The sequence below is a fragment of the Stegodyphus dumicola genome, chromosome 2 (genome assembly GCF_044657685.1).
Source record: "Stegodyphus dumicola isolate Sdum_Otavi_A_Nest chromosome 2, ASM4465768v1".
Classification (NCBI taxonomy): Eukaryota; Metazoa; Arthropoda; class Arachnida; order Araneae; family Eresidae; genus Stegodyphus; species Stegodyphus dumicola.
In genome coordinates, this window is record NC_140769.1 from 174,194,263 (window position 1) to 174,220,618 (window position 26,356).

Sequence of the window (26,356 nt, forward strand, 5' to 3'; positions counted from 1 at the left end):
AAATACAGCGCATGTCATTAACAGTAATAATCTTTTTGATACTGCTATCAAAATAAAGACTGTAAACATTATTACTGTAAACATTTATCACTGTAAAAGAGTATGGAAATGTACCTTCGAACCTAAGCAAAGGCTTCCTAAGCGTAGCGGAAATCATCGGAAGCCATACCCAATCCCGAAAAGGCATTTTTCCCTACGCGCGTGGTGCGGTACAGAATGCTTACATGCAACCGGGCCGGAGAGCTCACCACTTTCTGTTCTGGGCGCTATTAATAAGGTGTAACGTAATCGCTCGGAAATCTGCCTGGTGGTGAAAAATGCTCTCGCTAGTACTATGCTGGCTGCCCTTCACCAAGGTCATACCCGCTATACATATTTTAAGTACGAAATTTATTCACATTATTTGCGTTTGCCCTCTATGCTGATGTATGGTAAATTTAAAAACATAGCTAAACTAGGCTTTGTTGTATATAAAAAATTAATAATATGCTAATCAAGTGAAAGAATTACTATATAAAGCAATACAAGCCTGAAATTATAAGATCATTCTGCTAGTTTGACTTGCATAAACACCGATTAGCCTGTTTTTCTGATTTCTGATAAGTGCATATTGCATATGTATGCTTACTGCATATTGCATAACGCATGCTAACGAAAATAAAAATAAATATTAAATTTATACATATCTTTTAAGATTCCTCATTTAAACAATTAAACGAACAATTCTCTCTTTTAAGATTTTAAAATTTATTTATTTATTGAACTTTTTAAAGCTAGCAATGAGATTTATCTACCCTGTTTATATACAATTTTATTTGTCTTGGGATTTAAATGTACATTTACGTTTCTCCACTAGCTCAGATTGTTTTCTTTTTATTTTCCTTTGATCGTGAGAAATAATCAGCCAATTCTTCTTTTTATTTCCGTCAATTATTCTCCGGTTTAATATCGGGCCTTACTGAAGCTCACTTATTTTATTTCATAGTTTTCAATATTTTTCCTATGAAATATATATTCATATAGAAAGAAGCACATAACATGTTTTCTGTTTGTCAGGTATTACATATAAAAATGTTTAATGAAATTAAGTAAAGTTGCTCTAGTAGAAAATTGTTCAAATTTAAAGAAAGACACGGAATGTCAACAAAATAGAATGCAATTTTTTTTTAAGATTTGTTTGGTCTTTAAATGATCTATTTTAATTTTCCCCTTCAGAGTTTGAATTTCCGTTTTATTAAAATCTTTACCATAAACGAAACTTACAGAGTTTGCATATCATTTTATATGTGTGTATACAGGAGGTTCGAAACAATGCATCGACTAAATCTTGGATTTTTCATTAGACTTAAATGGATGACTATGGTACTTTAATTGATTAAATGGATGACTATGACTACTTTTCCTGCTGTAATATTAGTTACGGGGTTGGCATGGAACGAGATATAAAAAATGGGCTAATTATCGTAGTCCTTAACGATACTAATGTTTTAGTCATACACGACACATTAGCAAAAATATGCAGTTTAATTTTGATGTGCTCCCTCGGAAAGAAAGCGTTTTTATGAAAACGGTTTTAAGATCAAATAATTAAAACAAAGCAAGCATCGATAACGACAGCAATCTCATTCTTCTGAAGAAAGGTAATCATACGACAAAAGCTTCCTGAAAATAACATTATTTAAATTTTCAGTGAATCTTAAATAATGTTCAAATCAACTACATCTGTTAAGTTTCATATAAAATTTTGTTAAAAAAAAAAAAAAAAGAATTAAAACATTAATTTAGAAATATTGATTTCAAATTATCATTTGTGGAAATTCTAAAATTCTAAATTTTGTTTATTATGAAAATTCACGTTTATGCGACGTCTAAAATCCATATTTTTTTCTTACAAGGAAAATTGTTTACATCATAAATATTTGACAAACATTCCCTTTTCAGCCCTTATTTCTTATGTTATGGATAGGAATTTTTTACCTCAATCATCTTTAATAGGAAGATATAACTGTGCTTTCTTTAGAGCGAAAATTTCTCACTCTTGAAAATTATTTTCCATTTTTGTTTTCCTTTCCCTACAAAATGATCAATCTGCTATTGAAGCAAATACGTAAATGCAACTTTATTCAAACCCTTACTCCTTTTTAATATATTTTTATTAAATAAACGGACCCTAAAGTAAAAACAGTTAAAAGTGTAATATATTTAAGTTCTAACATCTTACAACACTGTCATTATGAGTATAAGAAATGTTAAAGTAGGCAGTTCTTAGAGAAATAAGCATTTTATGTATGTTAAAGACATTATAAAATAACACATTTAGAAACCTTAAACAATTTTAGATGCTTTAAATATCGCAAATGAGCTCTTACAAGTTAAGATTATTAATAAAAAGTTTGAAATTATGTGAAAATATTTAAGTTGACAGTTTTATACCATGTTTCTTGTAGATATAGACTTTGTGTGAAAAAACGTTACTCTTTATTTTCATGGGTAATTTAGCAAAAGATATATGCGGCTGTTTACACTGATATATGCTAATGTAGCAAGCAAAATTTATTGTCACTTTTATTTATTGCCGATGCATAATAAAAAAAAAAAAAAAAATCCTGTATTGAAGGGTTGTTTAAAAGAAACTATTCTAAAGAACTGCAATGTACTTAGACAGATTTTTTTTTTATTTAAAGCATTTTATCTAAACTTTTGAAGTTTTATATTTTTAAATCATTTTCTATGCGTCTAGAAATTTTTTTCGGGTTCAAAGTTTTTCCTATCAGTCTCAGCATCAGTTTTAAAATTCATCTCTTCCATATAATGTTATTCAAGGGAACTTTTTTTGCATGTATTATTATATAAATCTTTATCGTAATTTGCTATTAATTGAGTTACAAAAGAAATAATGTAGATGAAATTAATTAAGTTATACTATAGAATTATTTAACAAATATTTAATAATAGGGCAGAAGTTTGCTAAACATCAGAAAGTACAAAATTAATTTCAAGTTGAAAAAATCACAAGAAAAGCATTCGTTTCTTTTCCCCCTTTTTTTTAATTACATTTCTATTTATAGGCATAATATTGCATTTACTAAAATACAGTAATTAACGTCTGAATCATTTGGACGAGGAAACCTTCTAGTTGTATGAATAACTAAGAAACCAATTAAAAGCCATAAAATAATAACTGCCAAAATAAACTAATGAGAAACCACATTAATTAAAAATAAATAAACGAAAGAAATAAAGTAAAGATGGTGTGTATGTTATGTAAATGCATGCAAATTTATCTGACTGATAAGTGTAAGAAATTAAAAAGAACATACAAATCTCACTAGGATGCAACAAATATTTGTCTAGAATGAGCGTAATTGATATATAATTTTAAAAATGTATTTTATTAATTACATTGTAGTCATTAGGTTACTTTGATGAAGGAGAGATGAAAAATAAGCAAGCTCTCGCCGGGATTCGAACCTAAACCTCTCAAATGCGGGCCGAGTGTGCTACCGTTACACCACAAAGCATCAATTTATAACATCAATAACATTAATTGTATGAATGCTTCAGAATTTATGCGTTATATATAACAGAAATTATAATAATGAGAGACAGGATTAAAAATATAAAATGCATGTTAGGGCCTTTTAATCAAAAGTAAGGGCTTATTGCTGTTAAAGAATTCACCCTCTTTCACTGACATAGAATTTACTGCTATAAATTTTCAAAGCTAAGCTAAATACTTTTACGAACCATGATTTATCAACAACGCTCCGAACTGGATGTTTAGCTGACTTCAAAGATAATAAATGCGGTATTAACATACTATAAAGCTATGTGAGTTGAAAAATTGAAAGACTAGATTGTGTACGTCTAGAATGTCAAAAGAAGTGTCTTTTTTTGCATTATCGAGGTATAAAATCATTCTATAATTATCCTTCTCACATTATCTGATGCTTGAAGATAATACACATATAATTTAGAGCAATTTAAATATCAGACAAAATATATGCGGATATCTGAGGAAAGCTGGTTAACTCATACTCAATTCTGCTTTGTAATGCTAAACGTTCAAAAGCAACAGAATCCACATAAAAGACACTAAATTAGAATTAGAATTAGCTCAAGTACCCCTCATTCCAAAGATTTAAATTAAACACGTAGATTTCAAATTTCTCCATAGTATTCCCGTTATGCTTTCTACTACTTTGATACTTTTGATATGCCTGTTTCAGCAGGAATTATATCCTGCTATTACAGGTACCTCAAAAAACCCCGGTTAGAGGAGACATAACATAAAGTGCTGCGCAGGAATACGTTGACAAGGAACTGTGGGAAGAGTGTGTAGATGTGGCGCAGGCCAGTGTAAATGAAAATACCATACTTTTATACTTTGAAATTGGGTGGAAGAAGTTAAAAGTATTTATGGGTTATTCCGATAAATGTGGGTTGCATAGAGCCTTAAATTGATGTCAATTTCTAGGAGCTCATGCTTAAAATTCTCTGAATAATTTACCTTCGCGTTGGTGATGGCTTTGTTGAAAAAATTATTGTTTAATTTATTGATGAATAAAGCCAGACTTTGGAGTTTAAGGTCTCTGCGTAGCTGTTCATTGCGAACGAACCAGGGAGCTCCGGTGATTTTTTGTAAGTAGTTGTTTTGGAAAATCTACAATTTATTTAATACGGAGGAGGGAACAGAGTACCATGCAGGGGAGGCATATGTAAGGATGGGTCTTAATATTGATGAGTAAATGTGCTTCTTGCGAGCAACATCCAGTGGTGAGGAGGCGTCAAGAAAGTTTCGGAGCTTCCTAGAGACTCCTATGGCTTTCCTGATGGTCATGGAAACGTGTGGACCCCATGTAACAGAGCCGTTAAAACGAATTCCCAGGTATGTAGCCTCTCTGACTTTAGGTACTGTTTCATTAAAGAGGGTCAGATCTGCATCAATGCTTTTCTTCTGTGCAGTCCTATCAGTAATAACTTGGATTTTGTGGCATTAATGGATGTTCTCCATTTGCGACACCATTCCTCAATCTCTTATGTGTGGTTTTGTATTCTGGTCATGGCATGTCGGAAATTAAGTGAATTAGAAAGAATGACGGTATCATCCGCGTAGCAAGCGGTGATGTAGTCTGTATTTCCAATCATAGGGAAGTCCTTAACATATATAAGATAGGGAATAGGCCGAAGGATACTTCCCTGGGGATGCTGGTTTTAATTAATGTGTTTTCAGAATAAACATCGCCCTGCCTGACATAGAAGAATCTATCGCTTAGAAAGGAGTGAAGAATCAAGATCGTTTCCCTGGACAGATCGAGGGAAGCAAGCTTGTAGATAAGTTCGTTATGCCAGATGCGGTCAAAGGCTTTTACCACATCCAGCATAAGGAAAGCAGTTGTCTTGTGCTTATGAATAGCTGCGCTTAAAATTCAACGATTCTGACAAGCTGCATGGTGGTAGACAACCCTTTACGGAATCCAAACTACTGGTTTGGGAGCGTGTTTAGGGCTGGCTGTAGTCTTCTGCAGATAATCCTCTCTAGGATCTTTCCCAGTGAGGGAATCATGCTGATTGAACGAAACCCATCCACTTTTTTTTTATCTTTTTCGAGTTTGGGAATTAAGATGACAACCGCTTGTTTCCACTCAGCTGGGAAATAGCACAGGTACAGGCAGGCGCGGTAAATGCTATAGAGTTTGTTAATGAAATTACCAGGCAGATGTTTAATCACTGAATTAGAGATTTGTCCTTCCCAAGTGCTTTTCTGTGATGAAGTTTAGCTATAATAGAAGTGTGTATACAGTAATAATAAGCTAACTATAATAATAGAGCTAACTTCTCTGGGTGGTGGTAATTATGGCAAAGGGTTAATTATGGCAAAGCACACTAGGGCTGTCTGCCTAAGAGGAAGGATGCCTTCGTGGAGGACTTTCTAAGGGAAACCGGCTGGTATACACTTTACACATGGGGCAAACCACGAAAACACCCATGCAGCCAGCCCGTTCGCGGGATTCGAACTTCGGACCGAACTATCAGTGTTCAGCGACTTTACCGCTGGTGGCTTAACTTCTCTGGGAGAGGTAAAAACAGGGAGATTTTTGACACTTAGATGGTTAATCCAGTTACCGACAAACATGTTAATGTGATTAATGAAATTTCGGTCTGAAGTGGTCTCATTTGGAGTGAACTGCTTGGCGAAGTGGGTGGCAAAGGCTTTTGCTTTGTATTCGATGCTGTATTTGAAACCAGTGTCGTCCTGTAGAGGTTTGTTGTTTGTTTTTTGTCGACTTCATTAAACGGAGGGACTTCCAGAATTTTCCGTCTTCCGCATTTAATTTTTCGATTTTGTTATTCCAAAGTTTAGTCTGATGGAAGTCAATTAAGCTTTTAATGTTGCGACTAAGTTTATTAATTTGCGACTTAATTGCCGGGTCACGTGAGTGGGCGAAGATCTTGCGGAGTCTATTTCGTGTTTGGCTAATTAATTTAATTTCTTGCGGAAGTTTGAAGGGATTTTTTATTAATAATTTCTGTAGTAGCATTTTTCAATGTCTTATCAATGCAGATGGTGATGCTTGTGATAGCCTGGTCGATATCATGCGTATGTTTAAGTAGTTCTGTATTGGGGAAGTGATTGTTAATTTCAGATTTAAATTTGTCCGAATGAGTAATTTTGTAAGTGGTGTTGGCTTCAAGCCTGCTAATACCTAGGTGTGCCAGAACTGGTACGTGATCTGAAGAAAGATCATTAATTACTTCCGTAGTGATCGATAAGTTGTCAAACGTGAAGAAAATATCCAATATGTCTGGATACTGACTTGGGTGAGTAGGCTGGAAAGTAAAATCTTCTGGAGGTAAATGTAGTATGGGTAGTTGAACAGGAAGTTTTAAAGGATATCACCGTTTTTATTTGTTTTGCGGCATCCCTAGCTAACATGTTTAGCATTAAGATCACCTCCGATTACGGTGGGAAGGGGGTTATTTAGTAAATTCTGTAAGTGTTGATCTTGCAGCGTGAGATCTGGAGTGTTGTAAAGGGCGCATACAATCATATTTCCCCAATTAGGGATCCGTACTACTACCCTTCTTCAAATCTATGAGTATTGCCAGAAGCATAGAAGCAGGAGTCCAAACTCCATTCCTTAGCATAGACTAAGGCACCTCCGCCACTATGTTTGATCCTATCGCAGCAATAACTGCGATAGTTAGCAATACTCAGGGAGTGCGCTGGCGTAGCTTACGTCTCAGTGATAAGTGCAATGTCAAAGTTGTAGTGTGTGAGAAAGATCTGCAGTTTGTTAATTTTGGTGGTAATGTTTTGCGCATTGCATGTCATGATCGTCACTGGGGTCATTTTTACTAAGGACCTACGATCCATAATTTATCTCAGTTTCGCACCTCACTGTATTTTGCTTTTTAGCCATGGTAGTTGTATTGCGTAGAAGCGCTATAAGGTCAGCGAGTTTTCTGAATTTTCCCAGTGAAAATATCAGATTGAACTGCCTGGGGGTAGGATTTATCATCTTTGGCATCGAAAAGCATTATGTCGCCCCACGCCGACCACGATATCTTTCGACTTTAATATGCAAGTACATTAGATATTTCAGATGGTATATCTCATTGTTCCTAGGGTTCTTAGGGAGAGTGACTAGAAATAGGAGCATTTTAGCCCTATCTTTCCCACTGCCCTTAATCAGTTGCTCCACTTTGAGCGCAGTGAAATCTTTTTCACGGAACTTCTCCTGAATGTCCGTGGGTTCCGAATCAATCGGAAGATTTCGTATCACAACTTTGAGGTTCTTCTCTTCAGGGAGAAGGAACGAGTAATAAGAAAGTTCTTTCTTATCGAAAAGGCCAGTCATGTTTCGAAAGGTGGCTGAAGTTTTCGTAGATATCTCATAGTTGCCTTCACCTTTCTTTTCACGGTGAAATCGGTCAGTTGCTCCTTTTCAAGCAGTTCGTTGAAAGAATTCCAGTTATACTTGCATTCTCGAATGCAAATCGGTGGCATTTTTGCCAACCTGCGCGGGAAAGTGAACTGACCCTCAGTTCGGTTTGCTCCAGTCTGAATTTCATGAGCATCACTATCCATTGGCTCAGCGAGACATGTGACCTCATCCGGAATGCTGATTGGCCGAGCTACGTTTTTTGCCAAGGACATACTCGCGTGAGCTGACTTCTCAGCTGCCCCAACAGATGACGCCACATTATCATGACTACTGGCAGTAACCTCGTGTGTTTGACTGTTAAGGTTACCTGTCTCGGATTTCTGTGTAGAGCAAATTTATTTGCACACCTCGCTTTTGGTCTGCGCTGTAATTTCACATTACCCACATGCTTGGTACTGTGTATATAGTTATCCATGTCCGATTGTATCTCGTCATTCGAGATATCAGCAAGTCCTTGGAAACGGTTTTTAACCGTGGTCGTAGCAATGTCAGGGCTAGCAGTTGGGGTAATCCATTCCATTTCGTTACTCACGTCAGGAATTCCCTCAGGTTCATTTCTAAAAGAGGCATCCGATTCTCCGATTCTGGTAGAAGCAGGGACGTAGTTATAAAGCCAGATATTTTCCCCAGAAAGTTATAGTTCAGCTGATCGTCTCCAGTAAGTTCAGAATGCTGGGCAGAAGCTTTCTACAGAGAGTTGAAGAATTATTTTAAAGGACAGACTGCCAGTTTTAAACAGAACCGTTTGTCCAATTAAACGATCTTCAAGAAAAGAAGAAGCTGCACCAGATTAATTCAGACAACATTATTGCAATGAATGAATAACCGAAGGGTTCTGGAAAGATACTTGACAAAAACTGTAGAATTCTAATGCTGAAAAATGTTTAAGCAAAAATCACATCACATATTGTAAAAGAACACACAAGTAACTAAATGTAGGTACACTGAGAAAAAAAAAAAAAAAAAAAAAAAAAAAAGATGGGACACTTGTATTTCTCTCGTTCTAACTGGTCTGATTGACGAAATTCAACTTGCGTTTTTCATGTCTCGAAAGCGCGACTTAGGATATGTATTAGATTCGTACATAGAAGTGTTCTAATATAGGTATTTTGACACAAAATCGGACCTTTTCTGAAACTGGAAGATTTAAGTTAATCATCGAGTTTCAGAAAAAGTCCGAAACTGGAGGATTTAATTATTTTAAATTAAATGATTTAAAATCCATTTTTCTCCATATTTCGATTTTGCGACTCAAATTACACCAAACTGACAAGTTTTGTAAAAATCGCAGGAGTAGGTTTTAAAAAATTAGCAGTTAAAATTTTAACTCCTCAATCTTAATTGAATTTGGTATATATTTATTAATATCTCTTTTTTTATTAAACTTACTTGATTCCTTTTTCCAGAATTCGAAATTTAGGTTTATTCCAAATATAATGCATTCATTTTTTATGTATTATTTTTAAAATTTATACTTTAAAATAATTCTTATAAATTTTTCGAAAAAAATTTTGAATTACAACCTATAAAATTTTTACTATCATCTTAAAGTAGATGTATTTCTAAGTATACCTGCAAAAAATTAGAATTTTTAGGATATACGTAAATTATTTAGTGGCGCGTTTTGAAATTTGGCATATTTTTTATAAGCAATAATAAACAAAATGTGGTTTACACACTTTGTTAAAATTACTTAAAATAACGAATGATTGCTTTTTTTTTCCGCTCGTTTGCAATGAAAAAAAGGAAAGCAAAAGAGGTTTCTATAAATTAAGAATTTCGTGAAGTGAATTATTCTTGGCGCAAAATAAAGAAATTGGCTATTCTGAAATTTCTCCGTAATTTTCGCACCAAATACTACAAAATTTAAAATTTAGGTATAATTTTAGTCGTAGAATTGAAATATGAAATAAAAATTGGCATGTCTTTTCAGAAAAGTCCGATTTTGTGCCAAAATACCTAAGCTAGAACAATGCTATATATTAATCTAAATTACTTATCTTTAATATATATCATAAGTCGTGCTTTCGAGACATGGAAAACGCAATTTGAATTTCGTCAATCGGCCCGGTAGAATGGGAGATGTAGAACTGTTCCATTCCCCCCTCCCCTCAGTACACATTATTATGCTGGAGAAAAATTACAGCGATCTGAGAAAGCCATTAATGATCAAAAACCAACAAGAGAAAATAAGAAAGCTGTTAGGAACACTTAAGTAATAAATAATCCAATAAAAAATACATTTTCAATATTGCATAGGTTTCAGTATTACCTTTGGTGCCGAAAACTTAAAAGTACACAGTTGAAACAAGAAGTTTAAAATATGCGAAAGCTGTGCTTTCTGTGTAGTATCGATACTCTCCGAATTAACTTATCTTGTTGAACAACAATTTAAAGTATTGTTGTGTTCCACTGGTTCTGGATTGAGTGTTTAATGATAACACTTGACGAAGAATCAAACACAATTTATTTGCCAGTATTACACAGCACAGTTCCGAGAACACGTTTACAGTCGTCAAGAAACTACGATAAAACACACTGAAACAATCAGCAACTGACCCTTCAGGCTATAACGGTGAAGACAGCTTCACCGCGAAGCACTAAAGTACAGCTCCCGATTCTGTCGGTCGTTCTTAAGCTAATATTTGAAGTCAAGATACTACTAATGTACATTCTGCGCGTACAGGCAGGTATATATAGCTTTAACCTACCTACGAGAATATTCTCAAGAATGTCGCTAAGAATGCATTCTAGAATGTTCTAGTTCCGTCTATGGCATACCTCTAAATTTCTTGTCAAATGTCGCAAATGGGCAATTTCGCGCCAAATCTGACAACCCTGCTTTTCCCTGCTACTTTCTAGCAACCCTAACCGCATTTTGTGAGGAAACTGGATTCAAATACACTGTTTTATCACATCATGAATCCTGACTTACGAGTTGACGTTATTAATGACGCTATGTATGCATATAATTAAAGCATATAATTCAATTATTTCATAGAATAATTAGGTATTTCATGAACTAACTAGCCAATCGTTTAAAGTGTATAATAGATTAATAAGCCATCCAACCGGGGTAGTGGAAGCTAACTTCCGTATCGAAAGGCCCGTGTTCGAATCCTGGGAAAGGCATGGATGTTTGTAAATGTATAGTGTCTGTGCGGCATAGCAGCATTCTAAATATGTGGCGATCCGAAAGTCCTCTCGAGATGTTGGTTCCAGAGGCATAGCGGTGGGAGACCTTCGGAACCGTCCTCCAGGGTGCTCTCCTTCAAGATTGGTGGGGGAGCAGAACTGATCAAAATCGTACTGTCACCTGTAGTGCTCTAGGTTATTGCCAACGAAAGGCGCAATTCTGCACTCCTTGAAATGATGAATTTCATGGGCTTGTTCCGATGCTTCTGTCATTCTGTCAGACAAGGGAGATAAGTCACAAGAACAATGGATTAATAATTTCACACTTTACTAATTGTTCTATAAATTAACTAAAGATAGATTGTTAAAGCTGAAAAATAAACAATTTAGTATTAAAACAGATCCTTTGTTTTATAAAATAACTGATGACAAATCGTTAGTCTCGAAAAGTACATTTCATATTACGAATAGATTAATTGATAAATAATAATGTAAAACATAATGCATAATAAAATATTATTGCTAGGTTAATTAAACAGCAATTAAGAATAGGACTACACTACACCAATAGTTACGAGTATATTTACATATTTACAACTTATAAACCTTTTTAGGCTACTTAGTCCTGCTGGCAATAAAGCAGCTTTCGTGTGCCATCTTTAACGATTAGGCATTTCCTAATACATTAACGAAGAGTCTTTACTAATACTTCATAGCGTTTAGGCAATCGTTATTCTATAACTAGTTATATTGTGGAATCCAATAATTTTATATAATTTAATTGATTCAATAAGGTAATTCATGTAATATAGTTATTTTATGAAACAGCGGATGCCACGCTTTAGTGGCAACATAAATAAGGGACGGGTGCGGGCTGAAAGAACTGTTAGTTTTCAGTCAGAGATAGATGAAATAATTTACAGAGTCGTAGCTAGGGTTTTTAGTGCCCAGGGACAACTGAAGATTTCGCGCCCCCTACTGCTTGCCAAGGATGGAAAACATTTAATTCTAAAATGTCGTAACATCAGTTTGGGGCCCCTTGGATTCTGCACCCGGGTACAGATGCCCCCCTCTAGCTACGTACCTGATCATTTAGATCCACTTCCGGTAATTATTAATACAATAGAGCAGAAAAATTGTCTCCTGTCGTTAAGCGAAACCTAACTATTTCATCAGTGATAAGTTTAATGAATTTTCTAACGTAAGAAAAGAAACTGCGATCTTTAACATCTTAAGAATTGAATGAAGTTACAAAAAAGCATTTTATTTATTTATTTATTTATTTACTGAATGATGAAATTAGTGAAAGAATCTAAAACACTTTCACTGACCCAAATGATTTATTTTTCATTGTTATTTACAACAGTACAATAGCATATTTTCTTACAGAGATACTGTATAAAATAATATAGGTAGTTATAAAATTTATTGTCATTTAAATTTGTCTAATCCAGAAGCGAAGGTCTGCATGGAGAAGTTAAGATCGTTCTCTAAAAACATCAATTTCTGACGAAAAATTCGAACAGCTTTTTTTATTTTTATAGAAAATAAAAACAAATTTGGTTGTACAGCACAAGTATATAATAATACAAGAAAAACCATTTGCAGAGTGTTTTCATCTGCAGAAATTATGTCATAAATTTATTTTATTATTCTAATACAAATTTCGTACCAATATATATATATATATTTCCTTGTCCTTAAGGTTAAAAAACTACTAAAAAATACGATGTTAGAAGAAAAATTACATATGGCGCAAAAAACGTTAAATTAAAGTTTAATATTTCCAAAATAATTGATGAATTTACTAGACAGAAATCGTTTTAAATATTCTATTGAAAATTCACCGTTCTTTAATCCTTTATTGGATTTTTAGTGAATCGAAAAATTTTTAACGGCGAAAATCGGACAGAATGTAACTTATCCGGCTCAGTGACCTTTAAGAAACCCTGGGGCAATTCACATGAGTCACAGAATCTTAGCCGTAGTCCCCACGAGGGACAATGGAGAAAGAATAAGAAAGGGGTGCCCCCCAAAAATAACGGATTTCGACAGAACAAATACCTCAGCAACAGGCTTCAAGTAAATTGGAACGCAAAGGAAGGCGATAACACCCAATACGAGTTTTCCTTCAAGTCGTGAAACTGTTATCATTTCTTGAATGAGCTTTAAAATATCGAAGTCTCCAGTCATCTTCCAGAATTTTATAGACAAATAAGTTGACATTTTCGCAATTTATCTCCTTCTCTTAAAAGAGTTTATTTTGTTTTACGGATCTATGAAATCCTGTTTTATATCTCCATGCAGTCACTAATTTCTGACACAACAATGTACATTTCTGATGACTGTACGGAATCTATTCTCAATTGCTTGAAGTTTTAGAAGGTCATTCTCAGTGACAAACGTCCAGGCAGGGTATGCGTAATTCATGAAACAAGCGTATTCGTACACTTGCAGTGTAAATTAAAAACTTTTTTTCAAATTCATCTTTGAATATCTTCCCATTATTGGAAGTTAGTAATTTATCTCTTTTCCAACCTTATTTCTAATATTGTTTATATCATCGTCCATTTACTCTTTAGGATAAATCTTGGCTTTATTGACTAATGGCACCGTTTCATTAAAAAATTTAACTTGCCTCCTAGCCGAAGTTTTGGCTTTCCTCCATATAATTATGAGCAGTTGAGACATTTGAGCGATTACGGGAGTTTTCAGATATTTGTAGCAGTTTTCAATATGTGGCATTCGAACCTGAAAAATTTTGATGGCATGATTTATATTAGCAGATTTAATGGCTAACGCAGGATTATTTGGTTAGCATCCTAGAATATAGATTTATTTTTACTTGTTCTTGGGTCAGTTAGTCCTCAAAAATAAGTATAATAACCAGCCAAATATTGATTCTTGCGGGAGACGCCTGCCTTAATAAATCTGCTATCTGAGCGCTGTTCTCAGTATGCTGCCAAGAATATTTAAATTTCAAGAAATGTTACGACGAGGAGAATTATTTCTCTATCCGTGTTCACATGTATTAATTTGTAAATTAGTTCCTCATCCCAGACGAGTTCACAAAATTTCGCTAGGTCTAACATGAGTAAGGCAGCATTTCTCATTGTATACAATGAAGCACATACATATTAAGTTAATCTTATTTATTCCTTAACAGTTTACAATTTTCTCCTGAAACAGAACTGCTCAAATAATAATAGTTTAAGATAAGATACTGTAATAGTTTAAGATAGAACTGTATTTTGTGCATAATAATTTTTCAAAAACTTTCCATAGATCTGTAGATAAGCTAATTGCTCTGTAATCATCTGACTTGTTGTATCCTTGCTTGGCTTATTAGTATTATTTTGCACGTTTCCCTAAATATGGAAAATAAGAGTCAGTCAAGTAGACATTTATAATGCTGGCTGGTGAATTTGGCTACTACACTATAGGGCAGATTTCTTAATGCAACACTTCAGATTTCATCCTGTCCCGGGTCCTTCTTAATAAAAAGTCTTTTAATAGTATTTTGTACTTCTTTAAGTGATGCAAATTGGATCAGTCACCTTGCCGTAGACGCATTTAATCAGTTCCTAGAGCAGTAGCGTTCTTCGTAAAGTTTAAATCGCTAGAGCAATGGTTTCAAATAGGCGGCCCACACGCCTATTTGAACATGAAGCAGTTTTGTGTGCCCCGCCAGTACCTTTCCGTTATGAATTTGTTCTAAAACAGTTCTGATAGATTTGGATATAGCATAAATTAATATCTGCGTGGATTGCAATGTATTGTTTATTAAGAAAATAGAAAAACAATAGCAAACATTTGAAACATTGACCATCGTATCTCAGCATTAGAGATGTGTTGTTATTGCGCTGTAACTTATCTCACTTGTCTGACAGGAGCATCAGAACAAGCCCACGAAAGTCATCGTGGCAATGAGTGCATGGCTGTGCATGAGTGCCGTTGGCCGAAACCTTGAGCACCATACAGGTGACAATACAATTTCGCTCAGTTCGGGGCCCAGTTTTGATGGAGAGCACTTCAAGGGCACGGGTACAAGGGTGTCCCACGCCTCTTTCCTTAGATTGCAATTTACAATTGCATCTAAAAATCGCTTTCGCTTTAGAATTCTAATTCAACCTTCAAAACAAATAACATAATCAAAGTTTCTTACCTGTCAAACGAGATGTACAATCTAAGATGTACAATATATATTGGTAGTATACTCTGCCAATATAACTTATTTAGTGACATAATAGATGTATGCAGTAATAGTTACAGACTGCAGTTCGGAAAAACTGTATCTGATAATCGAATTTTTTGTACGTTATGAATTAATGAAATGATTTAGAGTTAGGTCACAATGTAGTTCTATGTGAAAAATTAAAGAATAAATTTTTATGCAAAGTCGTGCTAAGCTGATAGTATTTTAAACAAAATTTCAGTAAATAATTTGAAATTGCTCTTCATTGTAACGTTGTCCATGTCCCTTTTTTATTCTTTCTTTAGAATTGTGTTTGGATTAAGAGTAGAGAAAAATTTTGCTGTTCCAATTTTCAGAACCCAACAAAATTCTAATCTTGAGTTAAAATCTATTTTTCTTATAATAAAGACTACAAAATCAGTTTTTGAATTCTGTTTAATTTTATTAAAATCAGTTGTCAATTATGCAATTATAACCAGATAAAAATGGGAAGTTATTAAAAAAAATTTGTAACCGAATAAAATATTTTCAGTGCAGAGTAGAAATATTTAAAAATTGTATAGAGCAGAAACGTACATCTCTCAATACAGTATAACAATAAGTGTACCTAGCGCCAAAGTATCGCTATGGTAAATAAATATAGTGAACTTGAAAAAGTGCATTTATTCTAATTTGGTTTATGCGCTATCGACGAAGTAGATTTAATTCAGAAGTCAATAACTGTTAATTCAAAATGTTTAAAAGAAATGCAGGAAAATTGTGTATAATTTAATTTTCAATACAAGGAACTCATGTGGTGTACACATCAGATTTTTTTAGTGAAGTGAGCTGCAAGGAAATTCTCCAATAGATGAAGTTTTAATATTCATTTTTGGAACATTTTATTTTTGAGCTTCTGAATTGGAATGTGGTAAGAATGTATCTATTTTTCCCTATCCGCTGCGCAATACTGGTGGTGGAGAAACGTAGTTATTAAATGTCATTTTTATATTTTGTATTAGAATAGTTTAGAATTAGAAATTCTTTGTTTCATCTACTGTCTTGAAGCCCCAGGCTGTGCCATTGCTCACGACGCTTCTTCTCGGCCCTGTTGATTCGTTGAAACCGTATTCAATAGTTTCTATTGTTGTCCCAAGTCTAGTCAAAGAATATGTATGTAGACGTTCTTTGCTCTAGTCCCTTCAGACTGATTTTCATTGCCCCAACTTTTGCAACTACAGATTGACGTCAAAGAACGTTTTGTTGACTTCATTGGTTGACTGATTCTCCCGTGAAAATTTGGCCGTTCAAAACAAAATCACTTCCACCTCCTTCCTCAGTATCATCGCTTTGCTCTGCAATTTAGCAGCGCTTTAAGAAACTAAGTGATATAACATTTTGAAATTTTGAAGCAAGTTTTGCATTACTCTTTGATTAAAGGTAAGTGTATCCTGCTTTGAAGCATTTTATTATATTTCTTGTGAATTTTATATAAATATTATTCTAAACATTTTATTTGAATGTCATATTCGTTACCTTTCCAAATAATGAAAATCTGATAATTTTGTAATGATAGTCACCCTATAGCGCAATACGTTTCAAATGAATACTGTATGCAAAATAACCTCTAATTTTCATATCACTCTTCCAACCTTTATGGCAGCAGAGATAAACAAGAGGTTCAAATAATTTTTGATATCTGAAATCAGGTTGTAGGAAATTTTGTTTTCAACATGTATCCACCTGCAGATGAATATTTTCATTTTTGTTATTCATAGGTATTTTACCATTTAATGCTAACTCTGCTGCCTGAAAAATTGGTGTGCTTCCTAAATTTTTTTGCTCGGTGCTTCTCTAAATTCTAAATTTTTGCTGCTTCTAAATTCTGTTGCCTGTGCGACAGTACTTGTTGCAGCGGCGGCCCTGGTTTTACACATATAATTAAATTTTTAAAAATTTTTTATACGTGTATATATTGCATTCTCATGTAGCAGTTATGCTTGCAAGACTGTACTGTTAAGTAGAAGTATTAATTTTTACTGCGTTATTGTTGAAGTAAGAATTGTTATAGTTCAATGAATTTTTATTTCGCTATTTAATAATTTTTTTTTAATTGAAGTTACTGAAAATAATATTTTTTTTAATATAAATAATAATAATTCCTGAAATCCTTTCAATCCGAATAATAAAATAAAGAAACTTTTATTGTTGAAAAGAATTTTTTACGTAGTAACTTTATGTCTTGTTTTAGTGCTGTCTTTTTACTAATGTATCAGATCTCATCATTGATAGAAATAAGGTTCCTAACGTTTAAAACTGAATTTATCCCGATATGCTGCCTATTCATTTGGCAGTTATGCATTCAAGATTGTGTTGTTAAGTGAAAGTAATAAATTATTTTAACTGCCCTGCTGCGAAGTAAGAACTGTTGTTTAATGGAATAATTTTGCGTATTTCGACATTTCATAAAAATAATAATTACTACCTTAAATGAACAGGTTTGAAAGAATGATGAATTTTTATTTCGAATTTCAATAGTACTAGCTCCTGAAGTCTTTTCTACCAGAATGACAAAATATGAGAAAGTAATTTTGACTGTTGGATTTTGTTTTAATTTTGCTTCCATCCTGCAAATTTCGTCAGTGTTACTTCGCTCACATTTCGAACTGCAATTTATAAACCAGTTGAAAGTTTCTGAAATCTGCGTGTTCGGTAAGAAATTGTTAAAGGCTCCCCATTACGCATTTTAATTATAAGGAAAACTATGAATGTTTAATTAGCATCATAGTGACTACTCGATGTATAAATATAATTTCAAAGAAATAAGGACTAAATATTTAGAAGCGCTGCATTAGACATGGTAGAATATCGAGTTATTTTTAATAACATGTTTTCGTCAATCTTTTTATTGTCGTCTTATTTTATGATATCTAATTACTTATTCAAAATTGTAAAACAAGTCTAGAAGCTAGAAATCTTAATTTATGAGTGTGATTACTTTTATTGTATAAGAGCATTTCTATTCATTTAGGAACATTTTGCCTAACAGTGTTGTAATAAAATCTCGAAACTCAATTTTGCGTCGTCAGCTGTAAATGCGATGTTTCACTTTATTTTTATGCTGAAAATTACGTACCTTTTTTCAAAGGAATGTTATTAATTGGAAATTTAACCTTTTTGAATGAGAAATACATAATGAAATATGTATATAAAGATAAATATATGCATTTTTAAATAAATATTCAGTGACACAAACCTTTTTAAGTGAATGTCTTAAGCCCAGGGATAAAATAATAATAATAATAATAATAATAATAATAATAATATACATGGATTGCTGCTTTGAAAAAGGATGAGAGTTAAATGTGAGTTATTTTTCATGTGTTTTATGAAAACAAACTTTTAGATTATTTATGGGCATAGCATACACAATTGTTTAAGGATCAGCACAAAGAATATCAATTCCCGAAAATAATGGACTTCTTTATCAGGGACTGTATTTCGAATGGTATTTGTGGATAAATCAAGCTTAGAAATTTATTATTAATTTCGAAGTAATTATGTTTCAATTTCGAATAAATAAATTTGTGTTTCTGCTTTTCTTAAGGAATAATTTTGAGATGTTTTAATGCAAAATATGTTATATTAATTTTGAAGCATGTGATCTGTTTTTAAAAGCGAAAAACAAAACATATAGAAATTAAACAATGTGATATCATATCATTGTCAAATTTCCATTTCACATTTTTTGATACAGTGTAATGTTCCTTTATATTAATTAACCAGTTATTTTATGTTTTGGATCTTTACAGTCACTTTTTCTTTCTGTTTTCCCGGCAGAATGCATATTAGTTCGGGTGCTTTTAAGGTGAGGATTTTAGCTTGTAAGGCAAAGCGCGTTCTGCCTCTTGAGGCTGCGTCACTGGGATGATAGATCAGCTAAGATCTGTATTCAATAAGATTTGATTTCAATGTTAATCACGTTATCCTGATGCTAAATATGATGATTAATTTTGATATGAAATTGTATTTTGATCCACATTTAAATTACGTGATTTTATCGCATGAAGCCAAAGAGCTGAGAGGGCTATTAACATTCTATGGAAACTGCGATTATTTTGACAGTTTTCTTGTGAATGTAAGACAAAACTTCTCCGTCAAAACAGAAACGGCTGTCAATGACTGTCAACGTCTGCCAATGAACTAGTCTGTTAAAACAGAAATAAATATATTCAGTGTCCTTTGTTAACCACCCTGCTAATCTAGTTTCCTAAAAAATTCCAGGTTGGAAACATTTGTGCAAAAAAATGTGCTTTATACTTCTAAGCTTGACAGCAAGAATTTGGTATTTTTTGGTATATACATAACATACCCCCCGAAAAAAAATTTTTGTTCTTTTTATACAAATGTAAAAATGTTAATACCTGTAAATTTAAATTGTTTTAGACAGCACCAAGTCGGGAGATAAAATTTTGTTTACTTTCTGGTTCCCCCTCAGCTATTATTTTACGAGTAAACGTATTCGGACGTATTTACGTATTCGAACATAATTAAAATTTTCCTGTGATTTCATGAGTTCCCCCCTCCTTTAACGGCATTTAGATTTTAATCCTTTTTTATTTTGACAGATATTGTGAATTATTAGACTATGTCGAAGCAAACAAGGACAATATGCCTATGGGAATTGATTCCACAATAGACGATTTTCTAAATAAAACTGATTCATGTTAACGTTGCACATGATGAAACCCCGAATTCCAACCATGCATTCCATAATTTCGCCTGGGTTCGAATGCGAATCGAACTAGCAGTAATCAGCAGCCTTACCCAGACAGCCACTGGTGTTTGTTTGGCAGATTTGGAAGAACTGATAAATGTTATTTAATAAATATAATATTAGTAATTGAATCAGATTCAGAAAAACGGGAATACCGGATTCTTTTCTGTCCGGTACATCATTTGAAATTTGCTCTAATGGACTGTACCGATTTCTTATTTCGAGTTCGTCCAAATTTTTAACCTTTGGAATTTTAGGTCTTTTGAATCTAATTCTTCTCATATTAATTTTGGGTAAAAGCTTAGATTCTGCTTTGAATTTGATACCTTTCTGCCTGATAGAAGCATTGAAACCTGTCAGTTACTTCAGACAGTTCTATTTTCGTCCTCAATCAGCATTCCTGTTTTAATGCCTTCCAAGTAGGCAGTTAAACCTGTTGTTTTCTGCCTAACGATCTCCATATTGAGAACAAAAAGCAAAAAGGCTTAAAAGTAAATAATATACAAATAATCCTGCAAGCGGATGGATAATAAATAGAGGGTAAAAGCTTCTCTTACTGCGACCTACGCTAGCCTTGTATTTTGAATGCCCTCTTGCGGTATAGCGACCAGTATACACTTACAAACACCCATGCTTTCTCCGGGTTTCGAATCTACAGTATGGCAGTCACATTATCACGATCTGGATGGTCTCAATTAACGACAGCAACTTTGCTTGACAGACTCAACATTTATGCTTCCATCTGTCTCTGCGGTGTATTTCATGGTGGCTTCGGATGATAATATAACCAAATACAGCACGCTCTGAATCCTGACATAACAAATCCAGTGCAACAATCAGCGCCGTCTGTTGACAGAAGATAATTAAAATGCTCTTCTCAAATCTTTTTAATCCGGCGTTACTCGCGCTGGGCTTCCGAGGCCCGATCAGTTGGTTAACCCGACGTTACTCGCGCTAATCGTACGTACTCAAGATTTCGCGCCGGGCCTGCGAGACCCGTTTATGGATTTATATTTTATGCAGGTCATTAAACACCCCATTAAGCATTTACTAACAACATAATTTAAGACAATATTTAGAGCTCTTATTTTATTCAATATATGTACAATTGGTACATGTTAAAACAGAATGATCTCCAGAGACATCTCTTTCACATTTTGTACATATTATCTTAGATTTCCAGTCCTTTGAACTTCGGCAAATATAGCACCTTTTTCTCTCAATTACTTTCTGTGTTTTAACAGTAGGTTCTTTGCTCTTGGGAGATAGCTTTTCTTGCAAATGTCGACATGAAGACATGGTACAGTGCACCTCTCCGCTGTGTAGTCTTTCAGCAAATCTGTTGCAAGATCTCGCAAAAACTGACTCCGCTTCCTGTGCTGTAAGGATGGATATTTCGAGTATTGGAGTAATACTCAAGCATTGATTGCACCAGTATTTAGCAATGTAAAGAACAGAACCATTTGCCATCTTTTGCTGATTCGTGCAGTTGAATACGCTGCTGACATTTGGTCCACCACATCAACAGCTCCTTTCGTCAAATTATAAAATGTTATTATATCTTTTTTTTTTCTTTTTTCCTCACCTGTTGTTTGGTCAATAGCGTCGTCGTTGTGCATTGTAGATAAGAGGTTAACAAATTTGTTTTTTTCTTAGGAACATACGACACTAAAGTTATGTCTTTCTGGAATGCAAACAAGGATGAATGCACCTTACGATTTTTACTGTTCACAAACTCTTTCGGTATTTCCCTCTTGTTCTTTCTTATGGTGCCCACAGTAATGTTTTTCTGAAGGAGATACTTTGCAAGTTCATAACTAGTATACCAGTTATCGACTGTTACATTTCTCCCAGAATTTAACTTTTCTGTTAACCTTTTGACGACTTCAACTGGTGAATTATTTACATGATACGGGGCTTGGAGCTGAGTACCTGCATAAACTTAAGTTGTAAAGAAAGTTCTTGCATCAACAAAAGTGAAAGTCTTTATTCCATACCTAGCTGGCTTTTTTGGCATGTACTGTCGAAATGAACAGCGTCCTCCAAATGGTTCGACTTTTTCGTCAATTGTAACATATGACCCAGCTGTGTAAAACTTCTGACAGTTATGCACAAATGAGCCAAATACATATTTTATTGGGGCAAATTTGTCCATTTCTTTTCTCATTTGCCTGTTTCTAACACCGTCAAATCTTATGTATCTCATAAGAAACAAAAAACGATTATGAGACATGGTCCTATGAAATATTTCTATTCCCATTCCATCAGTGCGCCATAAATCTCTCACATGCATATGGGATGATTTATGTATACCACATAAATATAGCAATCCAATAAAAGCTTTAATTTCGGAGAGTTTTGTTTTTTTAACATAGCGTTCTCTCTGAAAGTTGTCATTGATAGTGTCAATATATATATTTGTACAGTTGACGATCGTATTCAAGATATTTTCATCAAATAATAAACTCCAAGACTCAAGAGGAGAAGTTATTTTTTTGCCACTCCAACATTTCCAGGCAACTTTGAAATAATATTTCGCAATAAAGTCGAACATTTTGACGAAATTTTGTTTTCTTCCAAATTGTCTTTCCATCTTTTCCAATAAAACAATCACAAACTGAATTAGAATCAATAGCGTCCTCTTCATCAGACTCGATTTCTTCTTCAGACGACGTATTATGCTCACTAAACCTTTCATCGCAATCAGACAATAAATCATCACCTTCGATAGATTCGTCATCAGTCGATACTTCATCTAGCAAATTACGTAATCGTTCCATTTCTTCATCATATGTTAATCTGCGAGCCATGTTGTGCTACGAACTCAGTGCACTTCAAATTCGAAATTAGAAACACGTTTACTCCCGCCGGGCCTAAGTTGCGCCGGGTTCGGAACCGAACAGAATAAAGCAAAATTCCGGAAACTTTGTGTCAAAGGTCACCTTACACTCAGCTAGACCGGGTGTGATCCATTTCAGTATTAAGGGGTAGGGTTTGCATAGTTTTAATAGTTAAAGTAGGGCAAAATGAGGGCCGTTTACAAATAGGCAATACGATTGATCGCTTCCATAAAATTTTGTAATTTTTAGCAATTAAAAACATCTACAAATTCATGAATAGGTGGTGTATTAGCAAAATGAATAGAAGCATGCCAGTGTATTTTTTATATTAAGGCGGAACAGGAAATTTACTTTGGCATCGATTTTGAATAAAATTCACAACGGAAAGGTTCCCTTTGCCTGAAAGGGAATTTATTTCTCAGATTGTTAAATAATATACTTTTCTTAAGATTCTTCTTAGCGGAAGATAGATTGTAAAATGAAGAGTACAACAGTGCTTTATATTAATTTTGTTCCTATTTTTTCCAGATGAACAGCTCAAGACACCTTTCAACATTGCTACTGGCTGTATTCTTTATTGCAACCCTCTGCAGAGGTAAGATTAACAACATTTTGATAGCCTTTATTACCGGAAAAGAATTCAGTATTCCAAAGGAGTTGTAGTTCAAAGAGTAGAATTCTTATAAATAACATCATGACACTTAAAATCTGTTTTAGCTTTGCATGGAATTTTAATTGCATAGCTGCAATCAATACCCACTATTAGTCATTATTATTATTATTTTTCTTACGCCTCATAGTTTTAAAAAGGACGTAAGAAGAAACTTAGTGCCGTTTTTAGTGTTCTTTTAACCTTAGGCTTACTGCTGTGTACAGTTGATAATATTTATTCATGGTCCTTCTTTATTCCTGTTTCACCATTAAGCTTTTGTTAAATGATTTTTTTATTTTATTCACTAATTTTTTTCACGTTTAGAAAAACTTAAGTAGCTCTGTAATCTGACTCTATTGACCTAGTTTAAATTACCAGCTGATTCCCTTGGGACACTGAGAATTATTGTGCACACAAATTTTTACACTTACATTTTCCAAGAACGGCACCGAAACAAAATAATTAAAAGATTATACAAGTATTCTTCTTACGTATATTTAAATTTTTGAAAAATATAAATTAGAATTCTGTTCGTCAAAATAGAGAATGATCAGAAAAATGTATTCAAAGATTAAAATTTTCAAGCAACGTATAGTAGTTTAATTATTTCTGTTAATTATCTGCATTTGAACTCAAAATTACTCTTCTTTGTTCTGGTAAGCGCATAAAATAAGCATATTGAAGGCCGACAACGTACACTGTGAAGGAACGCATACTGGAATTCATGTCTGTAGTATTCCAGACTTCTGAGCTCGAACATTATACATTAGTTACAACTCAAAACGCACTATTTATATACGGAACAAAAATTGTTTGTTAGATGCGAAGGGACGCAAACACAAATGGAAGACTCCATTATCCTACAGTATGATATCAGGAACTTAGAACCTCCTTTTGAAATGCGAATTGGTTAGCAGGCAGACTAGGAGAGATTGGTCTGAATTATTGGAATCAATAAAGAACTTTTTTCCCTCCATATTCGGCTTCCAGAAACTAGGAAACAATTTCAACAGAGTTCGTTTTGGATATTCAGGCTGCCTACAAGAACTCATTTAAATATGCAGTTCTCTTGTCTTGTTCACGAGGTTGAATTTAATGCGAGAAAAGCATTACTTTTGACCTCGGCCAACTATATCCTCAACTGTGATACCAGATGCTTCTTGATTTCGGGACAATAACGAACACGCCATTTGCTTTCCTTTGTTAATGATAGATCCAGAAGCAATGACGTCCTTTAAGGACGAAAAATCGAAAATGGCTGAGTCGAACTGCATATTTTTGAAAAAGATGCAATTACTTGTCGTACAGGAATAAGATTTTAAACCTCATATGATTATAAACCTCATATGTTAACCTTCGGATAAACAGGGGTCCTGTTTATCCGAAGATTTCGATCATAGATGACAATTTCGGGTACCTATATCAGAATTTTGAACATTATCCAGGATCTCAAAAGTGTACTTTCAGAAAAGCAGGGCATAATTTCATAAGTTGTTAAAGAATTTGCAAAGTCTGTTAAATCAAGATATGCGGATTGAATTTTTGTCGTAACTGTATTAAAAAGAAGAATTTGTTGTAAAATATAAGTGATTTTTCAGAAATTTTTAATTTTTCTCAAACTTTAATTATTTTACCTCATATTCAGTGTGGAGGAGATGGCTTAGGCTTTCGAAATTCTGTGCTTCAAATGCTTATAGTGTTATCCAGGATCTGAAAAAGTGGACTGTCAGAAAAACAGCGCAAAATTTTACGAGCTGCTAAAGAATTTGGTAAATTATATACAATCAAGGTATGTGGACCGCATTTTTGCCATATCTGGCCCTACATCATATTAAAGAAAAATTTGTTGCAAAACAGGGAAGACGATTTTTCAGAAATGTTGAAATTTTCAACAATCTCAATTTAAATTCAATATTTTCAGTTTAATACTTATTCTTTTCAGTTTCTAGTTAAATAATATTTTTGAATAAATTGTTTTCAGTCATTTTCCAACACGTAACAGGAATTATTTCTGTCAATATATTTAATTTTGGCGAGAGCATAATTTTTTCAATTTGCGGAAGAAATCCAGTTCCTTTTTTAAGAAAAATATGTAAAGTAAATTACTCAAAATATGATATATGATATAATTATCTCCCTATTTACGAATATGCTTTTATAAAATACCTAAACTTACATTTTGTTAGTTAAGAAAGAAATCGAAAGGTTCCCCTTTCACATCTGAACATTCTGAGTTCATCACTTAGGATCCACTTACTATATGTGTTCTGGACAAAAAGAAAAGAAACAGCGACCTTGTTCAAAAGGATCAAATGAAATACATTTACGTATTTTACATAAACATAATTTTTCCATAGTAGCTTGAAACACTTTCCATATTTTTTTTAACATAATGACCTCATTCTGCTTAACAGACTACAGAGAAGAACAGTCCTGTATATGACTATATTTCATTTGTAAAATGTTCCGCACCTCAAAAACATCATGCATGTCGCCACTCCATGGCCCAAGCTTTTCGTCCTTATTTGTAATTTAATCAACTGCTTTGAAGGACTTCGCTTCGGCTTCATTCTTGCAGACTACCGCGAGTGCACTTGTTAATTGTGGTTCAGCTGGAAGCTTTTTTGTGAATTATTCCGCCTCAAGCTAAGAAGCTAGAAATCCAAAGATTCATATTCTGTAGAATTTCCATGCATCAAAGCATCCCAAATGTCCATGAATCATGCACATTGCATTGTGTGCAGCAAAGACTTCTCACTTGCGAATAGCGGAAAGAACGAAAGTACGGCACATGTTTCCTCAAAAGCACAAAGAAATCGGTATGTAAAA

General features: G+C 33.8%; 1 protein-coding gene across 3 annotated transcripts in view; it reads left to right on the forward strand.

Annotated features, from left to right (window-relative positions):
* Positions 1–26,356, forward strand: part of LOC118189103 (uncharacterized) — a 142,359-nt gene that overhangs the window by 88,135 nt on the left and 27,868 nt on the right. For all 3 annotated transcript variants that reach the window (XM_085810328.1, XM_085810329.1, XM_085810330.1), the window contains exon 11: positions 23,404–23,470. In XM_085810328.1, the coding sequence (XP_085666454.1) occupies positions 23,404–23,470 (67 nt within the window). The remainder of the gene's footprint in view (positions 1–23,403; positions 23,471–26,356) is intronic.